Raw genomic sequence first — 11,683 nt, forward strand, 5'->3', positions numbered from 1 at the left:
ACCTCCAAGGTCTTTCCAGCCCTATGTTTCTAAAATTCTAAGTGAAGCGAAGGAAAACTGAAATACAGTAGTTTATAAATTTTAGAGCAGTTCTCTTCATTCATTCAGTTTGAAGGCAGCAAAATAGGTGATGCCATAAAGCAGGGCCCAACATTGTCAAAAACATGCATCTGATTCTTAGTTCTAGCAATATATTGATGACAGCTTCCTTTTTTTCCTTCTGTGTTTTAGAATCCGGACAATCAGACAATTCAAACCAGCAAGGAGATGCGGACATTAAACCACTGCCCAATGGTGAGTGAATCCCTCTTCAACGTTCTGCTCAAAGTTGGATTCCACACTCAACGTTCTTATGTTCCATTTTGAATTTCATTGAAGCCCTTTCCCCTCCAATATCTGTTTCTGCGCCCAGGTGAGGAGGAAGAGGAGGAGAGAATGATCAGGAGCCACAGATATTTGTAGATTGATATGGAATTCTTGAGAAATAAATGTAGGGGCAAGCAAGGTAGGATTTGTAATCTTAAAGAGTGGGAGTAAATATGCAGATTTGAAGTCATGAACTAGCCTTGAATTAAAACCGAAAGAGGAAGAGGAGGGTTGGGATTCAAAGCCGAGGTTAAGATTCAATTCACAAAAGAGACAAAAGATAAGATAGCAAATTAGAATTTATTTCTACCCAGCCACAGTACAGCAAGAGCCGAGGTGGCGCAGTGGTTAGGGTGCAGTACTGCAGGCCACTTCAGCTGACTGTTATCTGCAGTTCGGCGGTTCAAATCTCACCGGCTCAGGGTTGACTCAGCCTTCCATCCTTCCGAGGTGGGTAAAATGAGGACCCGGATTGTTGGGGGGGATACGCTGACTCTGTAAACCGCTTAGAGAGGGCTGAAAGCCCTATGAAGCGGTATATAAGTCTAACTGCTACTGCTATTGCTAAGCCATCCCAGTCTCCAATTGCTAAAGCGTCTCCTATTCCGCTCCATCCTCATGACCCAGTCAATGTCTGCCTTTTTCTCTTTGTAGGGCATTTGACTTTCCAGGACTGTTTTGTGACATCAGGCGTATGGAATGTTACAGAGCTGGTGAGAGTGTCACAGAGTAAGTTACGGCAACTGAAACTGCAGGTTTGGTGTGGTGATTTTAAGGTGATGAGATTCCGGGATGCACATACCTTCTCGGGTTGTAAAATTGCTGAGAACAAGATAGTGAGAGCTGTACTGGTTCTCAAATGCTTCCAATGAAATAGGTGTGTGTCTATTTTAGGTAGATGCCTTCCAAATACATACCCCTTGCAAGGAATTCTGAATTCATTAGCATTTCTCTTAGAATTATTACTGGTCTCTCCCTCCCATCACTTAGCACATTAACAAATAGTACAATAGAATCAGTAGAAGCGGATGCTGCAGTACAAATGGCGGCTGTATTCTGGCCCGCTGCACTGAGAGTAATGAATTGGATCAGACCCACCTTTAAGCCAGTGATTCTCAACCTTGGCAACTTGAAGATGTCCGGACTTCAACTCCCAGAATTCCCCAGCCAGCGAATGCTGGCTGGGGAATTCTGGGAGTTGAAGTCCGGACGTCTTCAAGTTGCCAAAGTTGAGAAACACTGCTTTAAGCATATATCACAGGGGTGTCAAACTGACAGTCCATGGGCCAGATGTGTCATGCGCAGGCCAGGCCCACCCCAGCTCCGCGCATGGGACAAATGTCACAAAATGTCACGTGATGGCAACGGGATAGAGTTTGACACCCGTGATATTTGTTCCTAAGGATTTTGTTTCTAGACTGCCTTTCTCAGCAAAGAATGCCGAAGTGATATCAGCTTAAAACTAACTGCAGGAAAGTTACCTCAAATGAAAGGAACACTTTAGCACAGAAAAACTTTGTACCCAGAGAAAGAGTTCAGGAAATTTGATCTTCGCTCTGCTGTAGATAATTCTTCAGTTGATCCATCTAAAATTCTAACCTAAGGGGTCTAACTCTAATTGACTTAAAGAAGTATTCAGTCTCCAGGCCAATACTGGCTGATTATATTTTCAGTGGCAGAGAAAGACCTCCAAAATGATATATTTAAGTACACTTTGCTATCTCTAGGTACTTGGAAGTCGTGCTCTGTTTTACTTTCTAATGCTTCTTAAATTTGTTTATGTGCGTGTTTTCTCTTGAGTTTATGTAACTAAGAAAGTAAAATCCAGCCTTCAGTGCAAGGATTCTCTTTTCCTATTGCTTCTGATGGGTTCTGGAGATTGTGAGGGCCACAACGGATAGGTTAACGATGCAAAGTGGAGGACATACTTTTTACATAAGCATGGTTCCAAATTCTGTATTTTCCTATTCCTTATTTGTTTGTTTGGTGTGATGGCAGAAGTGTTGGGGAGTTAAGTCTATTTTATGGCTTGCAGCGTATCTTCTTGTTTTTATAAAGCCCTTCATGGTATTGGACCTGGGTACTTGAGAGACCGCCTACTGCCAATTACCTCCAATAGACCGATTAGATCCCGCAGATTAGGCCTCCTCCGAATTAGATCCCATCTACTGGCCAATGCCGACTGGCGACCACTCGGAGGAGGGCCTTCTCTGTGGCTGCTCCGGCCCTTTGGAACGAGCTCCCCGTGGAGATTCGGACCCTCGCCACCCTCCAGGCCTTCCGCAAAGCCCTTAAAACCTGGCTGTTCCGACAGGCCTGGGGCTAAAGAGCTTTTTGTCCCCTCTCGAATGGTATGGTTGTTGAGTGTTTTAAATTGTAGTATTGTTTTGTTCGTGTTCTTTTTTTCTTATTTGTTCCCCCCCCCCCCTGACTTGGTTGTGAGCCGCCCTGAGTCCCCTCCGGGGAATAGGGCGGCATAGAAATATAATAAACTCAACTCAACTCAACTTTTTCACAACCTCAAACTGACATAATACCATTGTGGTCTTAATTTTTAGTAATTATGGTCCGAGATTCAGGTCTGCCATTGCGAAATCCTATTCCTTTCTATTAACATATACTTTCTGGGCAATAATATATATTGGTTCAGAGTCCTATTAGAGAAACTCTGATATCTTTATGCAGGGAAGTTTGAGTTTGAGTTTGAGTTTATTGGTCTTGTATGCCGCCCACTCCCGAAGGACTCCGGGCGGCTTACAATAAACAAAGGAAGGGGATAAATAAACAAAACAACACTTTAAAATACGCAACATTCACAGTTACCGTGGGGCTGGATATTTCACAGGCCCCCCCGGCCAGCTGGAGCAGCCAGGACTTGGTGGCTTTGCGGAAGGCCGGGAGGGTAGTAAGGGTCCGGATCTCCACGGTGAGGTCGTTCCAAAGGGCCGGAGCTGCGACAGAGAAGGCTCTCCCCTGGGGAGTCGCCAGCCGACATTGGCTGGCAGATGGAATCCGGAGGAGACCTAACCTGTGAGATCTGATCGGTCTAAGAGAGGTAATCGGCAGGAGGCGGTCTCTCAGGTACCCAGGTCCGGTGCCATGTAGGGAAGCCCCACTACTTCTGCCTAAGTCAGGATCTATAGTTCAGTTTGAAGAAGAAACTCCCTTTTTGGGGGGGGGGTGTCTTGTGTCAAAAAAAGTTGACACAACTTGAGTGCGGGCCAGGAGTGCATTGCAAGTTGACACCTTGTTTGTCTGCAAGCCAACTATTCTCAGTTACCACCTGGGTTTTCTGACTTGGTTAGCCTTAGGCCCGTACATAGATTTTCATTTGCTGTTATTAATACTGCAGTATTTCTATTTAGCCATTTGCTTTAACGTGCGTTCTAATCTTCTCTAATGAGCTAATTAACTTCCTGTTAGAATTTGTTTGCTAATTTCTTCCAAAATAAATAATTTAAACATTTGGCTTCTTCCCTCTCTCATATTTTTTAAAGAGTTTGCATTACTGAGTAAATTGAAGTGCAGTGTTGGCAATGTGAAGACATCTAAACATTTATTATCATAATGTGGTCTAAAAAAATATGGGCACATAAAGTAATCATAGTCGGTGATTTAATTTACTGCGATATTTCCACCACGATTAAGATTCATTTTCTGTGGAGGCACCAACTTGATTTTGGCCATCTCTATGGATGGGTAAAGTTCACAAGGAAAGCACCGCGCAGCAATTGGCAAAAATCAGCAGTAGTTGTGCCCAATCACTAGGAAGTGCTTTTTCTTCCCTTCAATTTTGTCTTCCTGTTTTTGGGAACAAAACTGAAATACGTAAATGGCATATAAGATAGGCCTCCCATTGATATTTTAATTGAAATGCTGCATTCTGTAGTTATGAAATGGAAGCTTAGATGTTAGCCGAAATGTCTTTACCCAATTAGCTGTGTCCATTCCTTAAGAATGTAGATTTGTCTAGTAATAAAATGCTTTCATTCCATCACATCTCTATTATTGCAGATAATACGCTCTACTTTAGAAAAGCATTCAGAAACAATAATTTATCCAGAATACTGTAGCTTCTGGAACTGCACCTATGGGACAGGTGACTTCCCAACTGAAACAGTTGTACTGTCTAAAGTCCTGAAAAGTTTGAGTCCTGGATATCTTAAGACCTGCCATATGGTGCTAAATGTAAATCATATAAATTACTAGAAGAAGAAATAAAGGGTCTAGACCAGTGTTTCTCAACCTTGGCAACTTGAAGATGTCTGGACTTCAAGTCCCAGAATTCCCCAGCCAGCGAATGCTGGCTGGGGAATTCTGGGACTTCAAGTCCAGACATCTTCAAGTTGCCAAGGTTGAGAAACACTGGTCTAGAAGCAACTCTAGGCATTCTGAAACTCAGTGAACAAAGTGAGAATCCCCAACCGAAACAAGAAGACTACACCAAAGTTAAAATTAAAATAGGAAGCAAACAACTTCTTTAAAAATGACCCCATATGTGAACAAAAAGGAGAAAATGAATAATGAATGAATATATACTGGACCCAATTCTTACTAATAGAAAAGAAGTGATAGAGGGAGTTGAAGTTGTTGGAACTTTGGGCAAGAGTGATCACATTATATTGGAATTCAATATAATGTAAACATAAGCAGTGGAACATATTCCAGCCATTGTCTTAAACTTTAAAAGAGCTGATTTTAACAAACAGAGAAGGAGTCTAAGAAAAATTCTATGGATGAAAATCCTAAAGGAGAAAACAACTCAAGAAGTGTGGGAAACTCTGAAAAGTATGACCATAAATGCCCAGTCCAGCACAATACCACTGAAAAAGAAGAACAAGAAATCCAAGAAAAAAACAGCCTTGTTGCACAAAGATCTCTCTAAAAAACTGAAAGACCAAAAGGAGAAGTGCCAAAAAAATATATGGAAAGAGACAAATTCTGCCTGAATGCATATGGGGCAAATGTTTCTGTAATCAGTACTCTTTGTGATTGGTCATGTTTACAACTCCGTTATTATTTTTGTTGTTCTTTTGTCTTTTGTTTTTTGTTGTTATTATTATACTTTATTCATTAAACATGAAACTCAGTCAACTGAACATTCAAAAATGCATCACAAATACTATTAACTGGTACTAATGGTTGATACGGGTGGCTGCCAGCGTTCTAGGTATCAACCGAGTACCTTCTTAAAATATACGATGTTCCGAGTAGCTCAGTTGTTTGCAGTTGTTGTTATTATTATTAAGTGGTTAATCTTTGGTGAGATTCACAGCCTTTGGGGCTGGTTGGTAGCTCAACAGCTCGAGTCCTAACCAAGGACCTAGGAACTGTTAAGGTAAATTGTTCCAAGTAGGGTGGCTTTTTTGTAGAATCAGAATGTTCAAGTCCGATAAATTTAGAATTGTTAGAAATTATTATTATTATACAATTGTATCACAGCAGCCAGTTGTTTCGCCGGATTTGGCATTGGTTACTAGTCGGGCCCCACCCAGGGGCCTAGGACATTGTAACGTATTTTTGTAATATGCGTGCAGTTCCAAGCAGTGCGGCTTTTTGCATTTGACTGATGGTGATTTTGTCAATTTTTAACTGTTTTAAATGTAATTCCAGTGCTTTTGGAATAGCACCCAGTGTGCCAATTACCACTGGAATTACCACTGCTGGTTTGTGCCATAATCGTTGAATTTCGATTTTTAAGTCCTGATATTTTGCGATTTTTTCATGTTCCTTCTCGGCAACCCTGCTATCCCCTGGTATTGCGATGTCTATGGTTGTAACCTTATTTTTCTCAACCAGCGTGATGTCTGGTGTATTATGCGCCAGTATTTTGTCCGTTTGTATACGGAAATCCCACAAGATCTTGACCATCTGATTTTCGGTGGCTTTTTCAGGCTGATGTTCCCACCAGTTTGTTGCTGTTTTAATATTATATTTTTTGCACAAATTCCAATGGATCATTTGTGCTACTGAATTGTGCCGCAATTTATAATCAGTCTGTGCGTTGTTGTTGTTGTTGTTGTTGTTATTATTATTATTATTATTATTTCAATTCAAGAAATTCAACAGGAAATCAGTTTGAGCCTTTGTTTTTCTCATGCTGCCTACCTTCCAGTCTGTTGAGTTATTGCCTCTTACCTCTTAGCTCCTGTTGCCACAGCGTCTGGTCCAAACTTCTCTCTGGCTGATCTGGAGAGTCCCAGTTACTACAACATCAATCAAGTGGCTCTTGGGAGACGGTCAATAACATCTCCACCTTCTAGTAGGTAAGTCTCCTACAATCTTTTTGTAGTACAGAAATCTTTTGAGTTCTTTGAAAGACTCTTCAAACCAAACGGCATTTCTTGTAGTAATTAGCCCCAACTGTGTGTAAGGGTGGTGGTGGTGGAGTAAGTACTTAGCCCTGTATTTCGTTACATCGTTGCTTATGATCTCTGCGTCTGGGTTATGTTTTCACTGCAGTTCCACCAAAAGGCCTAAGTCGCTAGATGACAGCGAAATGGAGAGTCCGGTAGACGATGTGTTTTATCCTGGGACGGGACGCTCCCCGGCAGCTGGCAGCAGCCAATCCAGTGGTTGGCCCAATGATGTGGATGCAGGTAAGAGGCAACAGTCTTTCCTCATCAGTTAACCTATATTGAGATGGGGAACGAAAGCAGGAGGACTAGTCTGATCTTTGACATTTATTTACCATCTCCATTAGACCTGCGCAGATTTCATCCACATTTGCATCTGTCCTTCCAATACAGCAACCGTATTTTCTAATTCAGTGTTTCTCAACCTTGGCAACTTGAAGATGTCCGGACTTCAACTCTCAGAATACCCCAGCCATCTTCAAGTTGCCAAGGTTGAGAAACACTGTTCTAATTAATGCTTTGTTAAGAAGGTATAGGACAAGTGACAATTATGTTTGTTTCAGGTGAGTTCTGTTTGGATTCTACAAATTGGAAGTTGTTTAGGGAATGGTTCAAACAAGTTGGTACATGGTTGCTTACAACGAATACGAAACACAGCCCTTTAACAGACACGTACCCAAATACAGATGAAGTCTCAGTTTAAAATGGGGTTACAAATTGAAAGTTAAGCCTACACAGAGCACATGGGCCAAGATGCCTCGTAAGGGAAGGGGTGGATAACTCTCAGCCCAGTATGGGTGAGATCTGAAACCAATGGAGTTCCATACATATCTCTCTTAATACTAGCAAAAAAACACTAGGTATGCAATAATATATGAAGCTCCCCAGCATGAGACCCAGTAAAATAAGGTGCTCTGAAATACTACATAAGCCTAATGGAACCAATAGTAAATTGTACACATTGGATAAAATCTGTGTAGACTTCAAAAGACTGTGATGCAACTATGCTACGGTCCTGGGTAGTTTTGCAGAATGAAATATCTATATAGCTACCTCAAAAATACTAGCTTGTGAGTATGAATGAGAGCATATTGACATGTATAAGTTGAATATAGGCATGGCCTAATCTTCATGAATAAAAAGAAAGAGTATTAATGTCCAGGAGTAAAGAGGTTGGTGTGCAGGATAATGGGAATGAAGTAGCTGCTACATAGTTTGAAGGATTGAGCAATGGACTCCAATGTAAGGCATGGCAGCTGTCCACACTGGGATTTCTTACAGTGCTGGAAATCTAATGATTTTCAAGAATGGATTCTGGCTGTATTGGAATTAGTGTAATAAATAGGAGGGGAGGAATGGGATGCTGGTGGCTAGAATGAACTGACTATCTATGGTCTAGATCAGGGGTGGGTTTCTCGCCCCGTTCCAACCGGTTCGGTTGGAACGGGGCCGGCGGCGTCCTCGTGCACGCACGCGGTGCATGCATGCGTACTAGCATCTGTGTGACGCTCCAGCTGCTCCTGGACGATCGCGCAGGCGCTGTATGCGTCCTGTGCATGCGTGGAAGCGCAGAACTCGTCAAAACCGGGTAAGGACCGCGGGCGGGCGCTCCCTTCGCCGTTCCCGGAAGTTACTTACTTCCGGGTTCGGCGACCAACCGGTTCGCAGGGACCGCCGCGAACCGGTTGAAACCCACCCCTGGTCTAGATATATATTCCTGGCTTATCTGAAATCTCTCTGGCGATTCTGATTAAAGAACTGCCGAAGTAAGCTTGATCACCTCTGAGCTCTAGGAAAGCTGAGTTCTGTTCTCCAAGTAAGATATAGAACATATTTTAATTATTGCATAATTTTTTTGCTTTGAATTTAAATAGTAATTTGCTCTTATTACATTTATTATTCTTTGTTTGGGTATTCACCTGTTTGCTTAGCGAGGAATTTTCCTTCATTCCAGAAGAAATTATCCTGTATTCCTTAACCAATGTGAATGAAGAGGAATGTTTTAAAAATTCAATCTTCACAAAAACTAAATTTGCTTTATTGGAAATACTATCAGCCCGTATAGTAGCTGTGGTGAGGTGTACATGTATACAGTTACAACTTCCATCATTTAAAGTAATCCCCTGTTTTCAAAATACTGTCTTGTCTTATGGGGATTAGCTAAATCAGACAGTAGCCCATTAGGGGTGGAAATTAATATAAGTCTTGGATGACATAGAAGATGGAAAGAAGATTCTTAATACTGTATTGTTTTTTTTTCCCCATTACATTTACATCATTTTTATACGCTAACATGGAAAGTCTAGCTATTCTTCCAAACCCCTTTGCATATTAATATCTTTATCCCACAATATAGACAGGTTATGTATACACATAAATTTGTAAGTCAAATGCCATAGGAGAAAAGGAGCATCCCCTTTGTACATGTTCATGAAAATACAGTGTTAGTAAAAATATACCTATGAAAAGGTTTGTGAATGTGCACACTTACTGTCAGAATAAAGCAGTGGGCAGTTGTGTCTGGATGACACTTCACTCTACCTCCAAATTCTAGGGTAACCTCATAAGAAAATAGGTGAACGCTCCATTAAAAGGAGTGTTCCCATGCAGCACATAACATCGTGAGCCAGTTTCTTAAATGCTTTATAAGCTGCCCTTCCTCTGTGTTTGCAGTACATTTGATAAATCAAAATTATTCTGCTGATCCGTAGGGAATAATTATGGGAGCGGGCTTGTTTTGCACTTGTGTCTTCCTTCGTTTTCTGGGGGGCTGAAGGCTGTGGAACAGGCTGCATTCAAACACATTTTTTTCCCCTCTTTCTTTCGTCTCCCTCCTCCTCCTCCTCCTCCTCCTTTGTCTTGTTGAGGTTTGTTCCCAGCCATCTGAACAAATCACCAATTAAGCAACACAGCTGCAGGGCTTGTATGAACAGCTGGAGAGACCATCCAGCCGTCTGACAGAGACAGGTGTTCACAGCTGGCTGGCTGGCAGGCCCCCCTCCCTATCCCTGCGCACAGGTATCAGGTGTTAGGCAGCTGGCATGAGATAACAGGCTGGGGGGCTTTTCTCTCTCGAGCCCCACCCCCCCTTGCCTGCTGCTGAAGTGCCAGATTGTGCTGTGTTAGAAAGACAGTGATGAACAGGAATGGCCCATTTCTCTATGAAGCCTTGCATTGGGTCCCCTGATATTCAAGGAGGATGTCACCAGATTCCCCGTTTCGTATCTGTTGAGGCAGCATTTTTATAACTCATAATAATCATGTTTCCCGAGGTGTAGATGCTTTTAATCAAGATCAATCCCCAGTGTAGATCTACGAATGCATACCCAAAGGAAATCCACGTGTAGATTTTAAATCAGCTTTGACACTACATCACCTATCTGTATTGTGTTTCACACCAAAGTGAACTGCTCAAAGACAGAATCTAGATCAGTGTTTCTCAACCTTGACAACTTGAAGATGTCCGGACTTCAACTCCCAGAATTCCCCAGCCAGCATTCGCTGGCTGGGGAATTCTGGGAGTTGAAATCCGGACATCTTCAAGTTGCCAAGGTTGAGAAACACTGATCTAGGGGATGAGCCCAAGAGATATCCAGGGCAGCAACATCAGAGCTACGAACAGCAGCTAATTCCAGCAATGTACAATAAAATGTGGCAGTGTTTCTAGTTCGAACTATGCTGCACTGTCATTCTCTTCGGTTCCACCACAAAACCGCGGACGACAAAATCGCAGTCGACGAAAGCGCATATGTGACGTCATCACAGCGCGACGAAAAAGATCGAAAAATGTAAAAATAAAGCGAAAACCTTACCCTAACCCCCCCCAAACCTAACCCTAAACCTAACCCTAAACCTAACCCTTAACCTAACCCTAAACCTAACCCTAACCCTAACCCTTAACCTAACGAAAAACGTAACGCTAACCCTTAACCTAACGCTAAACGTAACGCTAACGCTCTAACCCTAACCCTAACCCTTAACCTAACCCTTACCTTTATGTGAATCGGCTTGCTGTAATTTAATTTTTATTTCAATTTTTCGATCTTTTTCGTCGCGTTGTGATGACGTCACATACGCGATTTCGTCGACCACGCTTTTGTGGAACGCGGTTTTGACGGGTCACGATTCTCTTCTATATTCCATTCCACATTCAGGTCTTAGTAATTGACTTTTAATTTTTGCTAAGCATATTCTAAAAGGCAAGGCAGGGCAAGGTGTAGTGGGAGCACAATGACACACATTAAAAATGAAATTCTGTTGCCTGCTCTCGAAAGAAAGTATATATCTACCCATACCCATACATCATATACATTGTTCATGTTGAAATGTTTTTATTTTCCATTTTCATACAGTCACATATATACTGTGCATAACCGGGGCCATACAACATTAAACAATAATCACAGCAGTTCCTCTTGTCAGCAATACCCCCAGAAATATAAATAAAATGAAACTCAAACTCAAATAGAAACCCAATATACCTCTTCCACTCACCATACACCTCTTTCTTCCGCCCCCCTCCAACTTACTATCTTCCCTCCATCATCCCCCTCTACCCTACTTCCCCTCCCCCTCTACCACTCCTCTCTCCCGATCCACTCCCTCCCTTCTTTCTCACCCTCCCTCCCATCCTCTCTCCCGCCCTCTCTACCCCTCTTTCTTCTATCCCACTCCTCCTCCCCTTGGTGTATTTCTACTATATGTCAATGTATTCAGCTTGTCCTATTTTTACGGAGAAATTAAAGAGAAAGAGTATACATGTGAAATCGCATTACATTGAAATCTAACACATACTATATATCCCCCCTCCCCCACCCTCCCCCCTAACACGCCACCTCCCTCCCCCCCCCCGACTTCCCAGAGCCCGTACACGTTATAGATCATAATATACATTGTTGTTGTTAGTTGCAAAGTCGTGTCCGACTCAACGCGACTCCATGGGCAAAGTTCCTCCAGGCCTT

At 42.3% G+C, this 11,683-nt stretch overlaps 2 protein-coding genes across 12 annotated transcripts in view; one reads left to right on the forward strand and one right to left on the reverse strand.

The window, feature by feature from the left end:
* NFIX (nuclear factor I X) overlaps window positions 1–11,683 on the forward strand; it is a 289,130-nt gene that overhangs the window by 235,212 nt on the left and 42,235 nt on the right. For all 11 annotated transcript variants that reach the window (XM_087711023.1, XM_087711024.1, XM_087711022.1 and 8 more), the window contains 4 exons: window positions 232–294; window positions 1,021–1,095; window positions 6,512–6,632; window positions 6,829–6,965. In XM_087711023.1, coding sequence (XP_087567149.1) covers window positions 232–294; window positions 1,021–1,095; window positions 6,512–6,632; window positions 6,829–6,965 — 396 coding nt within the window. The remainder of the gene's footprint in view (window positions 1–231; window positions 295–1,020; window positions 1,096–6,511; window positions 6,633–6,828; window positions 6,966–11,683) is intronic.
* Window positions 1–11,683, reverse strand: part of LYL1 (LYL1 basic helix-loop-helix family member) — a 236,762-nt gene that overhangs the window by 118,710 nt on the left and 106,369 nt on the right. The window lies entirely within an intron of this gene.

Source organism: Thamnophis sirtalis, unplaced genomic scaffold (assembly GCF_051295495.1).
Source record: "Thamnophis sirtalis isolate CommonGarterSnake01/CBP01778 unplaced genomic scaffold, rThaSir2_p1.2 scaffold_3, whole genome shotgun sequence".
Lineage (NCBI taxonomy): Eukaryota > Metazoa > Chordata > Lepidosauria > Squamata > Natricidae > Thamnophis > Thamnophis sirtalis.